The sequence below is a fragment of the Amblyomma americanum genome, chromosome 2, assembly GCF_052857255.1.
Source record: "Amblyomma americanum isolate KBUSLIRL-KWMA chromosome 2, ASM5285725v1, whole genome shotgun sequence".
NCBI lineage: Eukaryota > Metazoa > Arthropoda > Arachnida > Ixodida > Ixodidae > Amblyomma > Amblyomma americanum.
This window is the reverse complement of record NC_135498.1, coordinates 44,737,320-44,761,755: the sequence shown is the minus strand read 5'-3', so window position 1 is coordinate 44,761,755 and position 24,436 is coordinate 44,737,320. Positions and strand designations below refer to the sequence as shown.

Genomic DNA, 24,436 nt, shown 5'->3' with positions numbered 1-24,436 from the left:
CTTGCAGGTTGCTCTCATTGGGGACAGCGTTGGCTCTATCCTGGGTTTTGATGCGCTCTGCCGGGCCGCACAGATGAGCAGCCGCTATGGCAGTGAGAACAGCATCAACGAAGAGAATGCAAGCTCTGCCCCACGCCCAAACCCTCTCATCTCCATCAGTGATGGCAGTGGAAACGAGGATGCCGAAGATGGTGCTGCTAGTGGCACAGTACCAGCAGCACCAGCAGCGGCAGCTGCTGGCAGCGTTTCTGCAGCTCAGGGGACCCCCTCACGTAACTACCGCAAGTCTGCGTCTCATCCTCCTGATGCAGCTGCGGCAGCCGCCACTGCATCAGAGGTCACTGGCATGGGTGAAGGAGCAACATCGTAAGTTGCTTTGGCAAGCAGAGAATGCTTTAAAATTCATTTCTGCAGGTTTCCGAAGAGTGAATTTGGTGGAACAGTGATGAACTTAGTGCTGTAACTCTGAATCTGTGTGACAGCTAAAGACATCGAAGTAGCACTGGATTGTGTTGACACAAGTAAGCTGAGGAGTAGAAACTCAGCGCTCCATGTATAGTCATAAGGGATAGTGTGGCTGTAGCAGTTGCAACAAAAGCACAGTAATGAACTTCTGCAGGGAGTGTCTCAGTGGCCGTGGTACTTGGCTGCCAAGCCCAAGGCTCTGACGTTGTATCCCAGTTGTAGCAGCCACATTTCAATAAAGACAGAGTGCAAAAATGACTCATATGCTGTGCAATATCAGTGCACTTTAGAGAACCCCAGGTGGTCAGAATTAATCTGGAGCCTTCAATTAATCTGGAGCTTCCCACTGAACCATGGTTCAGGTGCCTGCCCTTATTGATACAGATACTGCTCTTCTCGTTTTCTATGGCCTATTTTTATTATTATTTAACCCCACATACTGTATACCAGCAGTGTAGCAGTGGCATCAGATAGGTAACGTGTTTGATTTTTCTCATGTAGCATCAGTTTATGTCATATGACCTGCTGCCAAGTTTCTTTTGTAGTATCAGGTAGCATCGTACTGCCCAGGTATATAGGCATTTTTCATGCGTGCAGCCATTCTTGGCAGTAGAATGAACTGGAGTGTTTTTACATCTGTCACTGTAAAAGCCATCCGTATGTGACCACAGATGGCCACATACCAAGCAGTTGTAGCTGTAGGTGTTGTCTTGGAAGAGTTTCCAGAATGTATTCGTGGCTGCCCCTGCTTTGCCTTGCCTTATTCCAGTCTTGTTGATGGCACAGTGGCTTATGCGACCTTGCCTTACTATGTGATGATGCCATTCAGTTCTTTTCTTTCCTTGACTGTGTTCCAGGTTTCACAGACTGCTCAGTGCCCCTCCTCCCCGGCGCTCCAGTTCGTGCTCCAGTGAGCAAGGGGGCCACGGCCGGTTTGACTTCGAGGTGTCAGACTTCTTTATGTTTGGCTCCCCCATTGCACTGGTGCTGGCTTACCGCAAGATGCTCTCATTTGATGACAAGAATGGTAGGTGCAGAAATCTGTAGGGAAAATCTTTCATGGTACAAAATATCAAGAAAAAACAGTGTGGTGAAACAGGGAGTGTCATTCCTGAGACTGCATGAAGACGTTACGCTTACGAGAGGCAGACACCATCAGGCAGGCACATAGTGTGGTGTGAACATTTCAGTATTTCATTGAAAGGGCAAGTCTTGGGAAGCACCGATGCTTGACTCAGGTACCAGCACTGTTATTTTTTTTTTATACTCTCTACACTTGTTGGGTGTGCACTTGTGGTTGCACAACCTTGGCCTTGCTCATGTTCCGTTTATTAAAATGGGTTCTTGTCGCTTTCTGTTTTGTAGCGTATTTTGATGCACAGCACATATTGATTTTTAGACTGAGTAAGATGCTAGAGAAATTATTACCAATAGAAGCTGTTATCCTAGAAGCCCATATATTCTTATTGTCATGCTTACTGGACTATGGTAACTCCCCGTGCTTGTCTAGGAGAGTTAGCACTATATCTGTAGCATTTATTCCCACAGTTTTTAATATTACATAATAACCTACGGGGTTCATTTGAGATTATGGTTAACACATGGAGTTTGTCTCCTCTGAAAGCATTTTAGGGATTGATGTCATATGCTTGAGGTGTCGTTTAAAATGGAGCATGCTTGTGTCATGTGAGGCTGGTTTAGGCAACTGTCTCTTGATGTTATGAATTGTGATGGTATTATGTTATGGGATGGTATGTTTGATGTTGTAAAAGGGTGGAATTCATTACAGACTTTCCTTACCACTTTTAATGATTGAAAATTTATTATTCGTTCACTTCTCAACTTTTGCGCATGAGACGCACTCGATAGTTTACTGGATTATGTTGTTTTCTCAAGATGTACACTTCAACTTGTTACCATCAAAATAGATTTTTTTTTTTGGTCCGCTGTTGTTTAGGTTTAAGACTGGTGTGTAATTTAGTGACAGTTCTATAGGTAGCAACACTGTCCCAAGGAAGCAAGCAGTGGATATGATTTTTGGCACACCGGCTTGCTTTTTGTCTCTCAATCATTGCCGCTCACTGTATTCATGCTGCTCACTGCATTCGTGTGTCTTCTCTATGTGCAAACACCCGGAGCCCAACTTTTCATCCTGATTCTTTTTCAGCTCCTCTGCCTCGGCCACAGTGCTCACAAGTGTACAACCTGTTTCACCCCACGGACCCGCTGGCAGCACGTCTGGAACCTTTGCTGAGTGCCCGATTTTCCCAGCTGCCACCCGTAAATGTACCCCGGTACCAAAAGTACCCACTCGGCGATGGCCAGCCGATCCACTTATGTGAGTTTTGCCTCCTGCTTGGCTGGTCTGTAAGGCCAGCATTCACATTGCTATACGTCTAAGCAAGCTTGTTCGGCTTCTGCATTACACAAGTATGCAGTTTTACCATGGTTTGCTTCAGCGCAAACTGCACTTGCTTTTATACAGATTACCTAATCCTGCCCCACAATGTACAGTCAGAGAGGGAGCTAGGTGAAGTGCTTCGAACTAGTCCACAAGAAAAATCTTATTTCTAGAGAATGTTGGCATCGTTGGAAAGAGACGTGCAGTTGAAGCAGTGATCTTCATGTTAAAGCATCTGAATAAGGGAGGCTCATAATACGTGCAGTTACCACGGCTGGGAGTAGGGGGCAGTGGAACCTCTCGCTTTATGGATGGTGGCAGTAATTTTGACCAGGCTATTTGTAATATAATCTTTCTGGCAGTTGCCGTGGACATACAGATCAATGATATAGACTTGGTGCAACTGCTATCAAGTTCTGTTCGCATAACTGACATCCATCGTTTCGGCAAATCACGGTGTGTCAAACTAGTGTTTGAGGGTACTACTTTACCATCGCATGTGAAAGTGGGTTTTGTGAGGCACCCAGTGCGTCCTTATGTGCCCCGACCGGTGCAGTGCCGAAAATGCCAGAAGATTGGACATGTAAGTGCTGCGTGTACGAGCACGAAAACATGTCCGCGTTGTGGTGGCGTGCACGATGGACCTACATGTACGATTGAGTCTCCAGTTTGTGCCAACTGCAAAGGTCCTCATGAGGCAACATCTAGGGAATGTCCGAAGGTGAAAACAGAGATGAAGATTTTGAAGAAAATGGTGAGAGACCATTCTACTCACCGAGAAGCAGCAATCGCAGTACGTCGCTCCAGGAGGAGGACACGAAGTCGGCAGAAGAAATTGAGCTCAGTAAATGACGTGTCAACACATCAGGAGGACCGCGACCGCTCTGCCGCGTAAAAGCCACTGCCTCCAGCTCCGCAAGAGCCAAGACTGACAACCCCCCAGGAGGACCCCGCAGAGTGGCCACTTCTACCATCGCGTACTGTAAGCTCTGTGACACGTCCGCCTGTGCGTCCGCCGGCTGTGTCGACAACAGATGATCACATCAGGGCGATGCTGAAACAGCTGATAGGCACCTTACGGCTGATAATTGCTGGAGTGGACACGCCAATTGCTAAGGCTGCTGTCCAAATTTTAGACGCTATTGAACCGGTGCTTGCCACCCTTTAATAGCAGTCAAAATTATGGCTCTACCGTCGTCAGCACCCTCACTGCAGGAGAGAATCTCTCGATCGGCAATATTACAATGGAATGCTCGAGGTCTGCGAGGCCGCCTAGCAGATCTCAGGCAGAGGATCTTCAAATACCGATTTCCGGTGCATGTAATATGTGAGCCTAATATCACATCTCCTTTTCGACTGTCCAGTTATGAAAGTTTCCTCTCTGAAGCGGCTGGGCATTTGAGCAAGGTACTACTATGCGTCCGTCGTGACCTCACTTACGTTCGGCATCAAATTCCTGGGGGCAGTAGCAACGAGTATGTAGCAATCACTGTGACTTTGAATGGGCGCACAATCTCTATTATAGGTGGCTACATACCACCAAGGGGTCGATTTGATGCCCTACGACTACAATCGCTACTTGACAGCGTTTCGGAACCCCATATAATAGTAGGAGATTTCAATGCGCATCACCACGGCTGGGGAAGCGCCGTTACGAACGTTCGAGGACGGGATATCGCCACGTTCATGAACAATGCAGGTCTCGTTTTGCTCAATGATGGCACGCCGACATTTCTACGCGGGACTACCTACAGCAGCTGCCTGGACCTTGCATTTGTATCCAGGCGCCTGTCATCGTTCGCAACGTGGTGTGCTGATATTGAAAGTTATGGAAGTGACCACATACCGACGTATGTGCAGCTACGGTGGTTTCACCGTCTTCCAAATGCCAAAATACGTTGCACCGACTGGAGTGCTTTCCGCATTGTTCTAGAAAAAACCTGTGGGAAACTCGCTGATCCAACAGATGTGGAACAGCGTATTATTTCGGCCATGCACGATGCAACACGCAATATCTCAGCGCCAAATTCCACAGCACCAGTGGATGTGATCTACGCGCAGCTTCGGGCGATTCGTCGGCGCGCAGAAAGAAAATACCGGAGGACAAAGGATGTCTCGGATCTCCGGGCCTCTCGACGTGCCCAGAGGCAAATACAGCGCTATTTGGAGAACCTAGGCAAACAACGGTGGCGGTCATTTTGCAGCAGATTGGATCCCCGCAAACCACTCTCCACAATCTGGCACGTTGTTCGAGCACTGCCGACATTTCCCCAGCAGACACACCCTTTCCGTGCATTGGCACTTCATGATAGACGGCAAGAACTAGAGGTGGCAGAGGATTTCTGCTCGAGAATTGCCGGAAGCGCTTCTTTACCTCGGCAGCATCGATGTGCTCCCCCCACGATGGACGATCGACTGGACATCCCCTTCACAATTCAAGAACTGAAAGCAGCTCTTTCTGCTTGCACGCATCCTTCATCCCCAGGACCTGATGGAATAACATACAATGCGCTTCGTCATCTAGGCCCACAGGTAATGGAAGCCCTCTTAACATTGTTCAACCACTCTTGGGCCTCTGCCACTGTACCACAGCAGTGGAAAAGAAGCCGCATTGTGGCCTTGCTCAAACCAGGGAAATCGCCACTCACATTAACATCCCACAGACCAGTAGCTCTGGCAAGTTGTATTGGCAAGACGATGGAGCGTATGGTGCTAACCCGTCTAGAATGGTTCCTTGAAAAACATGGGCTATACCCTTCCACAATGACGGGTTTCCGCAAAGGCCGGTCTGCCATCGACAGTGTAATTGATCTCGTGTCAACGGTAGAACATGAAAAACGCCGTCACAGGTTGACTGCTGCTCTTTTCCTCGACATAAAGGGCGCATTCGATAATGTTCAGCATGATGCAGTACTAAATGCACTCGAAGAATGTGGTATAGGCGGACGTCTACACAATTGGATTGCAAGCTATTCGACAAACCGGACAGTCTACATGGAGACTCTTGAAGGTGACACAGCAGATCATCATGTTGCTTGTGGTGTTCCTCAGGGAGGAGTGCTCAGTCCAACGTTGTTCAATCTCGTGCTCATTGGCCTTTTCAAACAACTACCGAAGACTGTTTCAATATCCGCCTACGCAGACGATATTTGCATCTGGACATCAAGTGTCACGCGTCCCCAAGTGCAAGCAAGATTGCAGCGTTCGGTGTCCATTACGTCTGCGTACTTGCGCCGTCAGGGGCTTGAACTTTCGCCAACTAAAAGCGTAACATTGGCTTTCACACGCAAGATAATGGCGTGGTATCCGGTCACAATCGACGGGCAAATTGTTCCATACGTAACACATCACAAATTCTTAGGTGTTACGATAGACCGTGACCTGTCCTGGACGAAGCATATTTCTGTGCTCAAGAAAAAGCTCGACAGCTTTGCAAGCATTGTGCGGTGTATGGCAGGAAAATGTTGGGGTCCCTCTGAGCGATCTTTACTACACGTGTACCAGTCGCTGGTAGTCGGCCTTCTCAGATACAGTGCACCCGTTCTCTCGGGGGTCAGACTATCAGGCCTCCGTGTGCTTGAAAGCGCGCAGGCTCGTGCTTTAAGAGTATGCTTGGGTTTGCCATGTAAAACTTCTACATGGGGCACATTTTATGAGGCCCGCGCCTGCCCAGCACGAATTTATTTTCAACAGGAGCCACTTCGTGTGCATTTGCGGCATCTGACCAGGCATCGTCATCACCCCCTGACTAACATTAGTGCGGTGCGTCCAGATGCAGCCTTTTCCAGAGCCCTTTGGATGCAACGCAATGCGCTGCCTTCGAACTACGCGCCACACCAGATTGCGGAGGTGCCACTTTGGGCAGTACCAAAACCATCTATACGGACAACAATCCCAGGGATAACAAAGAAAACGCACATTCCAACAGTCGGACTGAAACAGCTGGCGCTGTCATACATTACATCTATGTATACTAACACCCAGCATGTTTTCGTGGATGGATCCGTTACGACCACTTCTTCAGCTGCAGCGGTGATAGTGCCAGGAAATGCCTCATGTCACCGTTTCAGGCTCATGCACAAAACGTCCTCTACGGCAACCGAATTGGCAGCCATACGAGAAGCCGTCCTTTATATTGGTCACCAGCCAGCGCAGCAATGGACTATATTCTGCGACTCGAGATCGGCATTACAGGTCGTACAAACTTATCTAAAACCAAGAGCATGCGAGCAGCTGGTTCAACAGATTGTGCTTTTGTTAGCCGAGGCTTTCCACCGCGGCCATATCATAAAGTTTCAATGGATACCGAGCCATTGCGGCATAGCGGGAAACGAGCGTGCTGACGCCGAGGCTCGGATGGCACATAGTGATGGTGCTTTCATTGAGATAGCCTTTTCAAGATCAGACATTGGAGCCTTGTTGGCGCATTTAATGCAGGCGGCAATGCAGTCGCACTGGCATGATCCGAGTCATCAACAGGACCGCGTGTGTAAGCTTGACGCTGGCTCACGATTACATTTCCCATCTGTGGTGGTGCGACGTCATGGGACTTTACTCCACCGGCTACGGCTTGGCGTTGCCTACACCAAACACTATCTTCACAAGATCGGCATCGAAAGTAACCCAAATTGCGCACAGTGCAACACACCAGAGACTATTGGACACCTTCTTTGCGCGTGCCCGAAGTATACTTCTGAAAGAACAACATTGGAGGCGACCGTGAAAAACCTGGACTCTCGCCCTCTCTCTGAGGAAACTCTTCTGGGTGCAAGGACGAGACGTTCTGATTGGTGGCGTGTGACAAAAGCCCTGCTCAACTTTTTGTGTGAAACAGGCCTGGATACTCGTTTGTGACCGCCTGTGCACAACCTACATGGTTAATGACATGTGTCGGTGTTGTGTTGCAGACACCAGTTTTGAGTTTTATGTGTGTCCAGTACCCGCGATGCGAGCGCCAGCCAGTGTTGTGTGTGTGTGTGTGTGCGTGTGCATAGACATCACCCGTGAAACTCATTGTATTATGCCATCATCAGCCTTCATTCACACTTTCCTTTTCCTCCTCTTCCCTTTCCCCTGTGTGGAGTAGCAGGCCAGGGCCCTGTTACCACCGGCCGACCTCTCCGCCTTTCTTTCATTAAAATTCCCTTTCTTTTTCTGGCAGTTGCGAACATGCTTCAGTACATGTTTGCTGGTGTTTGGGTCACTTCTTGTAAGGATGGCTCATGCCTGCTATAAATTTGCATAGAAAAGAGTGGAGTTGAACTTGACATAGTGGAAAGGAAATTCCAGTTGCTGCAATTGAAATAAAATATGTCAGCAAATGTAACTGCATTGTTAAGTTATTAGGGTTTGCAGTTCCTGTAATTAGCATAATGAGATGCATAGCATTGCATTTGTGCTGTATTGTGGTGTACTGTAGGATATGTGATTGTATGGCTAGCGATGTGTTGCCAAAATCTTCATGGCAAATACAATTGCTGATTACTTCTTTCTGCCTCAACTGCAGATTTTATCACTAACTTAGAATCGTCTTGTGTGCCATATTTTCTACACATAATTTGTATGGTGTTATGCAGGAATGGTGCCTGATACCCTAACACACATTTTCCCATTTCCTTGAAACCATGAGATATGCGAGGTGCTTTTGCATGACATTAAAGGTACATTCTCAACTTTTCATTAACAGTCACCTTTGTGAACAGGTTGAGTAGAAGAAGCTGCTATGGTGGCTCAGTGGTTATGATGCTCGGCTGCTGACCTGAGAAACGCGCGTTCGATTCCGGCCACGGCGGTCGCATTTCGATAGAGGCAAAATGTTCGAGGCCCACGTACTATGCGATGTCAGTGCACTTAGGGAACCCCAGGTGGTCGAAATTTCCGGAGCCCTCCACTACGGCGTCCTTCATAGCCTGAGTCGTTTTGGGATAGTTAAACCCCATAAAACCAAACCAGGGTTAGTAGAAGGTAAACTCAACCTAGTCTTCTTAGCTAAAATTGAGCAGAACATAACTTGGATGTAGGCATTGAGAGAGAGAGACTGCATGAAGTGTTTGCTCTGTGCTACTAGTGCTGTGTAGTCTGTGCTTAAAACACTAATACAATCACACTGATTCCAGGCTTAGTACCGAGTTTCTGCACATTACTAACAAAGCGCTGTAGCACATCAGGTGCTTTATTTAATAGCTGTCAGTATATTTGCCCCATTGTCTTATTTCTGGCTTTGTCTTCATTAATACCTTCCAGCTGCAAGTTAGTATTTATTAGAATTGTATTGAATCGGATGACATATGTACTTGCGGATGAAGGTTGTGTGGTAATGTAAGTACCTTGGATGGTATAAACTCCTTGGATGGTTGAGTGATTGAAGATGCTCGCAACTAGGCATATATTAAAAAAAAAATCAAATTTTTGTTCCAGGCCTTACGGATGGGTTCTTCCACACTATGCTATTAACGTTCATCACACTTAACATGAAGTGGGTGGAGCACGGCGCAAGCTGATTGGGATATTAATTAAAGTTACAGTAAATACAGCAGATGCCTCCATCTCAGCAGCATCTAGCAGGTGGCCTGCTTCACTGCTATCTTCGTGTGTTCATTTTTACCAGAATGAAACGCTTGTCTGAGCCTCACTCTTGGCTTCTTGTGCTCAGCTTAACCCAGGTGAAGTGTTGCAGACTCCTCTGCGTACTAACTCGAAGCTTGGATGTGTGCGCATTGCTGGTATTTTTTGGTCATTTGGCCAAATTTTGGCTCGTGCCGTTCTCCAAGTGGCTTGGTTTTCATCCTGTGTAACTTACGTGGTGTTTGCTGTTTGGTCAGCTTCTCCTTGATTAACAGCAATTAACTCAAAGCTCTGATGTGTGTGCATTGTAGCAGTTTGTCCGCAGGCCATGTTACTGCGTGCTGCTCACGTAGTAACTTATTCTCATTCTGTTGTTCCTCAACTTGCTTTTTGGTCCTTCTTTGTTCCTCAGCTTTCTTTGTGAGCATACATGTTCTTGTGTGTGTCTGTCTTGTGCCTGTGCTGGGGCGTCCGCAGTGGAATACCTGCAGAGCCATGCCCACATCTTTGTGGAAGGGCTGCCGCCGACGGCGTCAAACTATGCCTGCATGGGCCGACGAACCAGCGAGGCCAGCATCTCCAGCACTGTGTCGGGCGTCTCAGAGGCGCTGCCCCTCAGCACTGTCACCTCATGTGAGCACATGTGCACAAAGTTTATTAATTGCCCAACTCTTTTGGGAGGGCCGTTTTTCGTGCCCTGCCCCAGGGCTTTTCTTTTTCCTCGCCCTCGGTGGCAAGTGGCACTGGCAAGACTGCTACTCTCTTCCTTCGAGGTCTTCAGTGGGATCTTTATTTCCTTTATTGGAAAAAAAAGCATGTGGTAGTTGAATGATTTTTGGCTTGGAGCACATGCATCCGAAGCCTTTAAATTTTTTTGTCAGCAAATCTGCCTTTTTTTTTTTTTTACAGTGCCTGCAACTAAGCTTTGCTTGCCCATATTAGGCGCATCAGATTTTTTTAATTATTTGCTGTTCATAATTAATGTGTTTTGTTTTTCCTCAACTCCTTTTGAGGCTTTTGAGAATTCTGTAATTTTTGCAATTTCTTGTTGCAGATCAACTCTGTTGAACCTATGCAGAGTTCCTTTATTTTTTTTTTTGTCAAATATTATTTGTGCTTTTTATTCCTTTATTCTTGCGTGTAACATTCACTATTCCAGGGTCTCGTCTGACCTCCAGCATGTCATTTTTGTGCACGTTATTTCTGTTCGGGTTCATTCATTTATGCACATTCTTGTGGTTCATGGTGCATGTGTTTTTATACCTATTTGTGCTTGAACATTTGCATGACGCTTCTGCACTGACGGCTGGTTGCAGTGGGTGTCATTGCTTACTTGTCATTTTCTTTTTTCTTTTTTTGCTGCCGCACTTTTATAGTGACCCTCTTGTTTGCTGTCATTAGCATTAGCCAAACGAGCTTGACTAAGCAGTCCTGGTTTAGTCTAGCACTTTGCATTATTATTTATTATTTATTTCAACATACTGCAGGCCTTTTTCGGGCCCTTGCAGGAGTGTTAACAAGGCATCAATGTGATCAAACACAAAAATACAGAGATCTTCTGTGATCTAAACACAAAAATAATAGAGAAAATTAAACAGAAAAGTCAATTTTTTCAATATAATTAACAAATAATTTCACGGACGTACACTTCACCGCATCTTCAGGCAGTTTATCTAGCAAGATCTTATGAGAAAAGGGGGCGATGTCATTTCAGAAAATATCTTTCACTTGCAGCACAGAGGAATGCATTATTGTCATTGGAAGGGAAAAACAGTCCGATTGTTTATTATTCTCTGGTACAACTGCTGTGTGTTTGCAGAACACTGGCAAGGGATGAATAGATTGCCTTGCAATTTCAATAAACTGCGTTGACCTGAACGGTAATGTCAGATCTGAGATTGGAGCAACATGCACAGGTTTTATTTTATGTAAAATGAATGGTTGTGCTGGCACATGTTCAAGATAGTGCCACTGAAATGACATGTGATGTCATATAGAGTAGCCAGTGTTCTGATGCTTCCCTGTCACATTGCACTTTTTCTGTCTGCTTTTGTTAAACTGTCTGTTGTTAGCGCTAGGACGGTTTTTGAGCCAGGAGTTGCCTCAGTTGTGAAAATATTACCAGAAGCTGCTTGACGATTGACTAGAAGCTGGGCTCTCCTGGCCACCACAGTCATGTTCTCATTATTGTGCAGTGCATTTCAATTCAGTAGAACTTATCTTTGTCAGAATGGTAAGTTAAGTTTGTGCGCTTATAAAGCAAGTCATACAATAGCATATTGAGATGATTAACTGTTGAGTGAAACTTGCATGCTGTCAGTGTGAGCTGAAAGCTGTGGCTATCATTGGTTATGACACAGAAGTAGAAGTCTGGGTAGCCTGCAGCTAAATGCAAATTTACTTGTCAGCAATTACGTTCTCCCTGTGTAGATTTATCAAAGGCAGATTACGCACAGGTTGAATCACTTTGGCGTGCAGGCAGAGAGTTTTGTTGCAGCTGCATCAAACATCATTGCGCAAAGTTTATTTGCATGGCTTCAAACAGCCCTAAGCTATCTGCTACAAAGATTTCTGCTGTGTTCAAACAATGCATGAGGACCTGGGACTAAACTAATAGTGTGCAGCAAGTGCTGCGTCTCCTGAATTATTCAGAGCTTAGTCCTATTCCCTTTCATGCTGTTTAATTAAACGCAGTGAGCTGAGTCCAACTCATAGTCTGCTGGTGTTTCGTGTTCTGTGACACCACGGATCTAAGCAGGTGTGGCTCAGGCCGGTCCATGCCTTAACCCTTTCCGGACAGGTGTACTTTCTCTTGTGACTACTTACTGCACTGGTCAGCATTCTTTTAGGCCTTCTAGCCCCGCGCAAAGGGAGGGAGTGCAACGTCATGATTTGGTTAAAAACCATTTTTTTCATCTTCGCTAAGGCTTCAGCAGAACTTCTTTAGAGTGTGGTACCTCTTGAGGCACTCTCCCGGGCAGAGGCCAGCCTTCCTCTCTTGTGTCTTACAAAAAAAATACCATCTCCCTTCTGCTGCCTTTTATCGTTCTGTCACTGCCGACAGCGCACAATCCTTGTCGAAGGAGGCACATGGTTGTCTTCGTCACTAAAATCATCTTTGATTTCTAAAAAGTCATTATACAACTTTCGATACAACATGCCTGCTGGAACGGAAGTCATGCCATGATTTATTGGTGCCAATTCAAGCCCTCGAAACCACGTGATCAAAATATATTTTTGCATCAGCATGGTGCTGCTATTTTCAGGAGGAAAGCCAAATAGCCAATTTGCAGGCTACAGTAGTTCCAACCAGATGGTGCAGAATTTTTCCTGCAGAAATAGTAGCAGGCAAAACGCTGTGTCGGGCCATGCCCGACAACTGACTGGACGCGCACTTTTTCACAGTCGAGCAGTGCCCGATAGATGACCGGAAAGGGTTACACCTTGCATGGCTTTGTTGTATTTTTTTCTCGGCCAGCCCACCGATGCCAGTTAGGTCTTACACATTCTGTTCCTTTCACTATTCACTTTTTCTGTGCTTCTCTGGTCTTACCCACACTTCCAATAGTTAGGTGTCTGCATTTCATGCTAGACTAGTTAATGGACCTTTTTCTTTTTATTAGAACTAACTGAATGCACATCCAACTCAGCCAAGTTATTCAAATACAACTTGGAGCCTTAGAGGCAACTCGGCAGATTAGCATTTTTTCTCTTCTTTTCTTTAACGATGTGTACAGCGAAGTCTTTACTGCAGCTGTACCACACTTAATTACTAGTACTTTCACCGGCATGTCCTGTCTCACGCAATCCCTTGCTGTCTTACCACCATGTAGTGACACAGAAGTGGTGGGGCAGCCGACGCCTGGACTTTGCCTTGTACTGCCCTGAGGGCCTGGCCAACTTCCCGCCGCACGTGCTGCCACACCTGTTCCATGCCTCCTACTGGGAGTCCATGGATGTGGTTGGTCTGTTGCTGCGACAGCTGCTGCGGGGAGGGTGCGGCATGTCGAGCGCTCTGGATAGCAGTGGAGTTGGTGGCGTCCCCGCCGGCACACTTGATCGGGACCTGGCCCCTTTTGTGCCTGGACAGCCACGTGAAAAGTGGCTTCGCAAGCGCACCTCCGTCAAAATCAAGGTACCATGCTTGTGACCACTCTTGTTGAAGCTGCCTAGGGCATGTTTGACTGGGCTAGTGCAAGCTTTAATGTTGAACATTTAATGTAGTCCTACATCATGTGGTTGGTTAAAGTCCAGGGCCCATATTTTGCGAATATTCATTTCTCCGTTCATTTTCTTGATGTTATGTCATTATTAGTTGTGAATTTGGGCATCGTGACTAACAGCTAATCAGGCAGTGTCATTCGCTAGCTTCGGTATGGATAGTTTTCCCAGATTGGCACCATCTTTGGTTACTGTTTACTGTTACTAGCTTCCACGGTGTATGCAGGAGCTAATTGCCAATAAGCAGATTAGCAATATGCCTAGGCTTTCCGGACCTAAAGGTGGCAGTCCTTACGACGTTGGTGAGAACTGTGTGAGGCTAACCAATAGCTGGGAAGCAAAAGAGGGAACTGCAAAATAATTCTCACAAAATGCACCTGCAGGATGGCGTGAACATAATCCAGTGGAAGCATGCTGGCCTTGGGAAAAGCATTCTGTCATGCAACCTTTTGCTTATCGACTTTCTGTTGCCTTTTGTTGGCCATGTTGAAGGCATTATGTGAAAGCCGATTAGTAATAGTATCGACCCAATTTTTTTCATTTTTTGTGGTGTCTAAATGGTTAAAACCTTAATTACATGCTTTCTCTCGTTTTCCGGTTGACATTTTTTTTTTTTGCTTACTTGCTCATTCCTTTTTTGCTTAGTGTGTGCTCAACTCTTTTCCCGCAACATGAGCTCAGTCTTGCTGATGGCCTTGCAGAATGTGGCAGCCAACCACCGTGCCAATGACGTGATTGTGAAGGAGGGTGAGCCTCAGGTGCTGACCGCACGCTTCATGTACGGACCCCTGGACATGGTGGCCCTGTCGGGCGAGAAGGTGGATGTGCATTTGATGCGCGACTCAGGGCACTGGACGCTTCTGGGCACCCAGCTGACCGACCGCAATGGGCGCCTCTCCTTCAGCGTGCCCAAGGACTTGGGCCTCGGATACGGGCTCTTTCCCGTCAAGGCCATTGTCAGGTGGGGCCACACGACCCTTTGATATCAGTGTTGCGTCCCCTTTGTCTCTGAAACGTTCCTCATCTTGCTTAACATCGTTAGCATTGTGGATTAGCATATGAAGTGTGCACTCAAGCCCCAATGGCCACCACTCTGGTGTGCATGGCAAAAGGACCCACACATTTCTGTTTGTCTTATTGCCACTTGCATCGGCCTGCATTGATGATGCTGTGCTCTGTACAGCAAAGTGATGTCACATGAATACCTACTATGAGAGGTCTCTTGCAGCCAACTAGTGACATGACACAATCTGTGATTTAGCTGTTTGATCTTTTGTGTCAGTGCACTTTTAAATATGTATACTGAAAAAAAATTGGTTTTGAGGAAAGGAAATGAAGCAGTAACTGTTGCACATATCTCCGTGGACACCCGAACACCTTAAGGGAAAGGGCAAAGAACAAAGTGAAAGAAGAAGGGAAGAAAGAGGTGCCCTAGAGACTTCCTGGAATAATTTCAACCACCTGGTGGTGCCTTCTGCATTATGCACCTCCATCGAAACGCGAGGTTGGGTTGGAACCTGGGTACTCCTGCTCAGTAGATGAACACCTTAACCACTCAGCCACCACAGCGGGTGTGTGTGTACTGTTTGAATCAAAATTCAGTGAGTAGTGGCTCTTTATTATCAATAATAAAATTATATTTTCATCGGAACTACATCCAGTGGTGGACGAAGGCTTCTCCCATTGCTCTCCAATTCACCCTGGCCAGTGCTAGCTGTGGCCATCCTGTGCTCACAAACTTCATCTGTCACCCTTTGCTATATTTGCCTTCCCCTGAAATCTACTCCATTACCCTAAGTGACCATCGGTTGTCTGCTCCCCGCATTGTGTGGCCTGTCAATGTTTATTCATTCTGTCTATTTGACTTTTGCTAGAACATTAATAATGATCGGGTTTGTTCCCTAACCCCCTCTGCACTTTCTGTCTCCTTACATTCCTCCTATGAGTTTTCTTTTCATAGCTGATGAAACAGGAAAAAGCTCCTACCCTAGTGCATAACTGTTTCAGATGATGCCAATTAAAAGCAGACATGAGTATTAAGATTAAAATTTTTATTTTTAGAGATATCGTAATAAAATTAGGTGTGTATATCTATTTCTTCCTCCTGTTTTCAAAATGTAATTAGTTTCAGTACATCTCTGTTCCCATATTGTGAGAAAATAAGTGAAGCCTAATTAGGTAATTTCTTATGGGTCGTTAAGACACTTTCTCTCAAAATTTTTTGGTTGCGACCAAAAAATGGAGCTGTAGCCAAAGAGCTGCCATGTGGAGCTATACAATTTATATTGTTACGGAAATACACATATAAAAATGTTCAGTTATGATGAAGCACCATATTTATGAAATATAATTAGGTGACATTATTGTTCAGAAAATTTGATACGTTCGACTCAGCCTTAGAAAAATACCACAGCTCCATACCTCAGTTCTTTCTGAATTCAACGGTGTAAGAATAATTGAAATTGAACCATAAAAATGTAACGAAAACTTCCGTAAGGCTAGCCATGTTGGCAAAACACGCTAAGTTGCTAAAATCGCATTTTAATTGCACACACCAGCCATTTGAAGGTCATTGTAGAGGCCTCAGAAAATGAAGGTATGCATATATTCCAAGAGGATTTCACAATACATAGACAGTAATACAAGGATGTAGAGAATAGCGCCAGCTTTTGCACAAGGCCAAGATTGCGACCATCGGGGACGCGGTTGTGGGAAGCAATGGGCACAAAGTTCTGCTGTATTTTGCTCCGAATTCGTCATTTCAGTGCTAAAGGTGTCAAATATATCAATTTTTTAGTGGTTGTAGTAGAGGTTGAATAAGACCTTGAAACTTTGTAGATAGGTACTTTAGGGTATATTTAACCTAAACATGCAATTTTTAAAAAATTGCAATTTTTGCATTCTGTTACCATTTTGAAACCCGCATCTTTTCCCCTTGAGGGATTGAAATAAAAAAGAAACACAAAATGTTGACAGGTGTGTCAGGACTGCTATGTTAAGGTTACTGGCATGATAGCTAATCCATATCCGTATTAACTGTGCAGGGGTGATCACACAGCCATTGACTTCTTCCTGGTGATTGTGCCACCGAAGACTGAATGTGTGGTGTTCAGCATCGACGGCTCATTTACGGCCAGCGTCTCAGTCTCCGGCCGAGATCCCAAAGTTCGGGCTGGAGCAGTTGATGTCGTCAGGTAAGCTCCATGTGTAGTAGGCAAAACGCGTACAGGTCAGCGTGGCTGCCATTTTGATTGCTGCTAATCTGAACTTACAGCAAGTACACTTGCAGGAATGTAGTGTTTTGGAATTCTTAATACATTTAGATCAAGTAGTAACAAGCAGTAGGAAGCGAGAAGTAGGCTTCTGTTGGTTAGGTGACAGAAACCAATAGAGCTGTTTGTGCTGATCAAGTCAGGGATGCAAATTTAATCATATCTATTTAATGCATGTTTCAGTTCACATGCTTAATCTAAACTGAGCCAATAAACTAAGTCACATGTGAACCGAAAAGCAAATGAATCAAGAGTCATCATATCAGATAAGCTGGCTTAGCAAAAATTGATTACCTAATTATTTCCACCGAGCCAAAGGCTTGGAAGGGATATTCTTATATTAGGCTATAGACGCTTTTCATAACCCGCTGAGCAGGCAGTTTTTAAGAGCATGCGAGAGCTTCACCTTCAACTCTCTCCGGTTCTTCAGTGATGAGCAAAAGCCGCAAGGACCCCAAAAATGTCCTCAAGAAGCACAGAGCGTCTTTGCTGCCCCATTTGGGAACTCCTGCTATTGAAAATGGAGTCAGGCAGTTAATGCATGCTGCCTTTCCTCATGCCTTGCTTGTTCGATGCTTTGTTGCATCATGTTGCAGGCACTGGCAGGAGCTGGGCTACCTGATCATCTACATCACAGGCCGACCTGACATGCAGCAGCAGCGGGTTGTCTCCTGGCTGGCCCAGCACAACTTCCCTCACGGCCTCGTCTCCTTTGCCGAGGGTCTCACCACTGAGCCACTCAGGCACAAGGCCAGTTACCTGCGCCACCTGCAGACACATGTGAGCATCCCCTCCATAGACTGGAACGGTCAACATCTCCAAAGAGAAAGTTTTTCACTTTTAGTATGCACCAATGGACCAGTTTTGCTGGACTACCATTGCTACAGAGCAAGCTGGTATGGTCGTAATTTTCTCATTGATCGCTGAATGGCAGCAATGTTACTGAATGCAAATGACAAAGGTGCGATGAGATTAATGACTGGTGTCCTTTTACTTGCAAATATAAATACATTTCTAACAAATTTGAAGAATCGGACTGTGCGGATTGTGTGTGTAAGAACACTTTCCCTCCATTTGAGCAGAGCAGAATATCATAGGCTTGCTACACATCATTCTAGAACTGCAACCTCCTGAACTATGCTGCATACGGGCACTAACTTACGCTGACAACCAAGAATGCTTATGGGTAAAAACAGACTACATAGCCACCATGATTATGATTCCTGTTGAGGTTGCCACCATGATTGATTTTCTGGTTTGATTCCAGGAATGATTCCTGGCCACTGTGGCAAGGAATCATATGTGCACTTTTGCGATACCCAAACGCCAAATGCCACAGCAGTTGACACACAGCCATGAATCACTGTCGTGCACAAAAGTAAAAGCATTGCTAAAAGTATTCAGTCAAGAATGTGACACCTATAACGCCCTCGAATACCATGTCCTTCAAGCCATAACTTCTTTTTTACAGCGTTGACGGTATAGTACACCAATGTGCACAACAAGCAGCGTGCTACCATATTGCTGTTTCTTCAAAAAAATTGTAGCTGTTTGAGGTGCACCTTACATTTCTAGCTCTGCTCCTTTGTCAATTTTTTCACATTCTCGTGCAGGATTGCTGCTGCACAGCTAAGGTTCACTGAACATCCAAACATCAAAAATGAAGCCCACACTTGCATTATGAAGATTCATCATGTGCATTGGGCAGCTATTGCAGCAATCACTGCAGCTGCTGCAACTTCTAGTTGTATGCCCAGCACTGCACTCCATCACAGCAGGAGTGTAAAAACAATTTAAGAACACTGCACCAGTGTAACAAATGGGCGCAGCACAAAAGAGAAGCACACGTGAAGATGGCTGGGCTTTATGCAACACAGAGGGATTCACTCAAAAGTTACCAGGAAACACAGGGTCGCGCATAATAGAAAGGACCTCAATTAGAGCAGGAATGTGCACTAGTTGGCGATTCTAATCTTTTATAATTTCAAAATTCAAATTACCAACTAGGCCACCTCTGTGCCATCGCGAACCATGTTTGGGACTGCATGTTGTTGAAAATCAAGAGACTGAAATGTCTGTCCTGTGGTGTAAGGAGCCCACACCTTTAGACTACAATTCCCCTCCCCCCCTTTCTTTCACCTACACTGCCGAGTTATAGTGCAAGGTTGTCTGTATTAAGGCATAAACTCTTTAAAAAAAAATGTTACATGTCACTGTTACAAGTTGCATTGTTAGTACCGTTTAACCTGTAGCAAGTATGACGGCAGCAGCTATCATTTCTTTATCCTTTTCAGGCGGAGATTGTCTATCACGCTGCCTATGGCTCTGCCAAGGACATTGCTGTCTACTCTGCACTGGGATTGACAAAGGAGCAGATATTTATAGTTGGAAAAGTTTCCAAGAAGCAACATTCCCAAGCCACGGTAAGGCTTTTTCCCCGCATCTCGCTAAAAACTACTTTGCTTTCACATCAACATTGCTTGCTTTACTACTGTGGCAAAGCATAGGTACTTCGAAATTAGTTTACACTGCTGGTGTCTGCAGAACGTTAAAATAATTGAATTTTGGAAAAAGAAGCTTGGGGCATTTGCAATAAGCCACCACGTTATGAGCAGCCACCAAATGTGTGAGGTCTAATGGAAGCTGAGTTATATGACCACGTCCTATGCAGAACTCCACTTGAGCGAGTACGCTTTAATCAGATATTACTGCACTAGAATTATGAGCGCTGTGGTTATCCTTGCAAAACAGAGGAAAAAACTATAGAGAATGTTCACTACGTATGAATCCATGCGAAAGCACAGATTTGTGTTATATAGAAGACGACAAACAGTGGGCAGTGCTGCGGGAAGGAGTGCTCACGCTAGGCCAGCTGTGAAAAGACAACGAGCAATTCTGCTCGGGGTTGGTACCCATCGAATTAGTGCTTATGCACTAAAAATGCTCTAAATTGCTCAGCATTTGCCCTTTGCATGTTCAGAAACTAATGTGAAAGCCACAGTGAAAACAAGTCATTTGTCCAGCAAGACACTTGTACTTCAAATGGTTCTCGTATCATCTCGAAAAACAGTGTGGTTTGAACTTTTTTTTTTTGTCGCCGCCTGCTTAGCCATGTAGGTTTTTAAAAAGGATTGGCAGCCGTCAGGACGAAAAAAAAAAGAAGAGTGTACTGCATGCAATGAGGTCAAACATTACTCTTGCATTTTAATAAGCTGCAATAGGAAACAAGGACACAGAAAACAAGACATTATAGCTAAGCATAGCCTGACTTTCATAAAACCATGAAATTTCATCATTCTTTCAATTCTACAGAAGCTTTGTACCGGTGGTAAATTTTGTTTCCTATAATGGGATCTCACTGCCCTTGTATGCACCTTGTATTTGATACAGTTCAGGAAGAGGCTCCATAGTACTGTGAAAAAATTTCATAAATTACGGCTATCAGGACTGCAAAGGGTTAACATAAGTATGTCCTGTGCATGCTTTCTTTAGGTGTAATTTGTATAATCACTTGACCAAATGTGTCTTAGCAAGGTGCATGTTGAAAAGACTGGATAAACCTTTTCCAGGCTGTGGTGCTCACCCATCACTGAGTATACAACGAAAGCTGCAGCACCTCACCTAGCCTTCTTGTTTTAGTGAGCGGCCTCCAGACATGTGGATGTTCATCTGTATTATATTATCTTCGTGCTGTGAAGCTCACGCCTCGGCATCAATGGAGGATGTTGCATATTCGAGTTGCAGCTTCTCTGAAACTGCCCAAGTAGCCCTCCAAACTGTCTCCTAGACTAAGGACATCTTGTACACAAAAAGTTTGATCACCCACTTACTTAGTCACTCTTTAAAGCACAGAAGCACAGCTGAAAAACAAAGACTTCCAGCAAGTGGATGTTCTAATGAGCCATGTAATAACTTGATTACACTCAAGCAAACCCATAAAGTACTGTTGGCTGGTAAACAGACAGTGCCCAGCCCTAATGAAATGCATTACGAGGATGCTGGCACACCTTTTTAAAGCCTCAGTAGAAGCACTTTTACATTTCTTCAACAAAATATGGAAACAGGGAAAAATACCAGAGGTTTGGAAAAAAGCAGTGATTGTGCCATTCCTGGAGCCTGGAAAGCGACCCATCTCCGCTGGTAGCTACAGACCCATAGCACTCACGAGTTGCCTCGCCAAATCTTTCGAAAGTGTATTGAATATCAGGTTAATGTTTATCCTCGAATCCCGTAAACTTCTTTACATGCACCAATGTGGGTTTAAGAAAGATATTCAACAACTGACCATCTCGTCCGCCTTGAAAACAGAGTACGAGAAGAATTCATGCACATACAACACTGTCTGGCTGTCTTCTTTGACGTGGAAAAGGCTTACGACACTACCTGGAGGTTTGGGATTCTCCGCGACCTGGCAGACCTAGATATCCATGGAATGTTGCTGAACTTATTGAAAGACTTCTTGTCTGAGCGTTCATTTCATGTACGCCTGGGTTCAACACTTTCCAAAAAATTCATTCAGGAGAATGAGTTGCCACAGGGGTGTATTCTAAGTACCACGCTCTTAATGCGAAAGCATTAGATCACTATGCCCCGAGTTTCGTGTCAGCAAAACATTCTCCGCACGATTACGTCGTTCTGTAAAGGTAAATGTACAGAAGTCTGCTTGTGTTAGATAGTGTGTGATGAGATCACGCTGTGGAAAAAAATTTTGGCAATGCGGTGCAATTAGGTAATTAATTCAACGCGAAAATTACACTTTGATGTCACAATAGCCTCATGTTTATGTCCCGCGTTTCGTGCCAGCAAAACTTTCTCCGCAGTGCTTTGAAGATAATATGCAAAAGTTTGATTATGTTAGTGCGTAATGAGATATTGCTGTGGGAAACATTTAGTTGATGAATTGTAATTAGTTAATTACACTCCGATGACACAATAGCCACGGATGTCGACATAGCACCTGGATGTCAAAACAGCCACGGATGTTGACACAGCACCTGGACATGAAAAGTAAAATACATAAAGTAAAAAAAATGAAAAATAAAAATAAAATTAATAAAAATACAGATAATAAAAATAAAATTTAAAAATAAAGAAAAATAAATAGATCGCATACTGGCGTCATGGAAAAACCCACATTCTAGAATGTTCCATGCTTTCGCAATATTCCACGTAAGCAAACTTAAGTGCCCTCAGAATTTTTGTACAAATGAATTCCATATCGCAAATAATTCCAAAGTCCATTATGTACTCTGCATATGTTGATGACCTTCAGATTGCATGCACATCATCCAGCTTATCAACCTGTGAGAGTCAGATACAACTCACATTAAGCAGACTAGCGGTTTGGGCAGACAGAAATGGGTTTAAGTTCTCCCCACAAAAGAGACTTGGAGAGCGACCCCACCCTGCACCTAAATGAAACCGTGCTACCAATAAAACAAGAACATAAATTTTTAGGCATGACATTCGACAAAAAACTAGTATTCTTGCCCCACATAAACACACTGAAAAAGAAATCATCCCAGTCTCTAAACATACTCAAGGTGCTTTCAAGGAAGCATTGGGGATCTGTTAGAACATGTCTTCTGCACATATATCACTCTTTGGTGCATTCCTCCTTAGATTATGGGTGCATTATGTACGGTTCAGCAAGACCGTCACACCTAAAAAAATTGGATCCAGTACACAACTCAGGCATACACCTCTCGTGCAGTGCATGTAGCTTATCTCTCGTAGTCAGCCTCTATGCAGAAACAAATAAACCCTCACTTGAAATCAGAACTGCTTTAACTTGTGCACATGTCTTTAAAGTAAGATCTCTGCCAAAACATATCTGCTGTTTAGTAGCAACGAAATGTCCTTCTAGAATAATAGTGTTTACCAACAAACCTCAAGCTGCCCAGCCACTGGTCTTGCGCTTCGAAGAGATATGCCAGAATCTTAATATACAGGCCACATTACCAGACATAGCCCAAAGACGAGATCCACTACCTCCATGGTACAATTTTTCTGGAATCTGCGATTTAACTCTTACACAGTTCCACGAAAAGTAGACTCCGTAACTGCATAGCATACAAGAATTTCTTGCACTTGAGGAAAAATATAGTGACTTCACAGATTTTGTACTGATGGTTAAAAAACGGATGTTTACGTAGGAAGCGCAGTGGTGCGAGGGAATTCGGAGTACACAATACGACTTCCACCATGTGCATTCATCTTCACTGCAGAATGTTACACAGTCTGTGTGGCCATAGAACAAATAGTAAACGAAAACCTCACAAGCAGTATTATTTACACAGATTCCTTAATTGTACTTACAGCTCTTCACTCTAGAAATGCAATGACCCTGCTACTTGGTAACATCATACACAACATAGTAACAGCCACATCTCGAGGACAAAGTATAAAACCCTGCTGGGTCCCAAGTCATTTCGGAATAAAAGGCAATGTGAGAGCAGATTTGTGCGCTACTCAAGCTCGTGGCAAGGAAATTAAAAAAAAGTAAATATGTCATTTAAAGATTGCATGAACTTAGTACAACAGAAATTAAGGAAAAAATTGCAGTCGGTGTGGAACAATGAAATAAATAATAAACTACACTTGGTAAAGCCGATTTTAGGCGAATGGAAGACATGTGTGCGCTAGGAACATTTAAAGGAAGTGATTCTCTGCCGTCTCCAAGCTGGTCACACACACCTTACGCACAACTTCCTGCTAACAAAACTAGATAAACCTGTGTGTGGAGAATGCAAAGATGAGCTTATGGTTAACCACATTTTATTCTCTTGCGCGAAGCTGGAGAAACTAAGGAAAAAGTACTTTATTCAATTTTATAACGAATGCATTCCTTTTCATCCCACACTGCTTTTAGGAGGTAATGCAGTTGTAGACATATCTTGCATTTTTAACTTTTTAAGAAGCAGGATTTCTCAAGAAACTCTAAATTCTGACCAACTGTTTTGCTAATATTTTGGTAGACCTCAGCCTCTTGCTCATCCCTGAGAAGAAGGCTGAGGTCTTTATTTGGTTCGTTGGGAGCCTCGAGATCCTTGCCCAGCGAAGGATAACTGCCGAGATTGCGCAACCCTCTTTAAAGCTTCTACTAATAGCCATCTCTGAAATTTCTTTTCCATGTGATCACTAGGTAGCACTACTTTTTATGCCTTCTACACCACTGATGACTTTTCATAGTTCTATAAATTTCAATAATAAACTTTTCATATATATGTTGTACTTGGCACATGACGGCCTTAGCTGCATATGTGCCATAAAGCACAACACAACAACAACTTATTCACTCTTTGAGTGCATTCACTCTCTTAGTGAGGATTTTGATCTGGGCTAGTTGGTTCATTGTTTTCTTCGGCCGATTACCACAGCACTATGGCACACAGACACAAGTCTTGTGTGTCTTCTTCTTGTGTCCGTATTCCGTAGCGCTGTGGTAACCTGTCGATGAAATCACTCTTTGAGTAAATTCACTCCCCACTACTCCAAGCCCCATCCTTCTCAG

General features: G+C 44.6%; 1 protein-coding gene across 2 annotated transcripts in view; it reads left to right on the top strand.

The window, feature by feature from the left end:
• rdgB (retinal degeneration B) overlaps positions 1-24,436 on the top strand; it is a 56,364-nt gene that overhangs the window by 23,281 nt on the left and 8,647 nt on the right. Inside the window, exons 11-19 of one of the 2 annotated variants that reach the window (XM_077654097.1) lie at positions 8-366; positions 1,323-1,492; positions 2,633-2,803; positions 9,908-10,063; positions 13,264-13,565; positions 14,353-14,612; positions 16,696-16,845; positions 17,520-17,703; positions 19,218-19,346. In XM_077654097.1, the coding sequence (XP_077510223.1) occupies positions 8-366; positions 1,323-1,492; positions 2,633-2,803; positions 9,908-10,063; positions 13,264-13,565; positions 14,353-14,612; positions 16,696-16,845; positions 17,520-17,703; positions 19,218-19,346 (1,881 nt within the window). The remainder of the gene's footprint in view (positions 1-7; positions 367-1,322; positions 1,493-2,632; positions 2,804-9,907; positions 10,064-13,263; positions 13,566-14,352; positions 14,613-16,695; positions 16,846-17,519; positions 17,704-19,217; positions 19,347-24,436) is intronic. The other variant, XM_077654096.1, reaches the window with a different exon arrangement.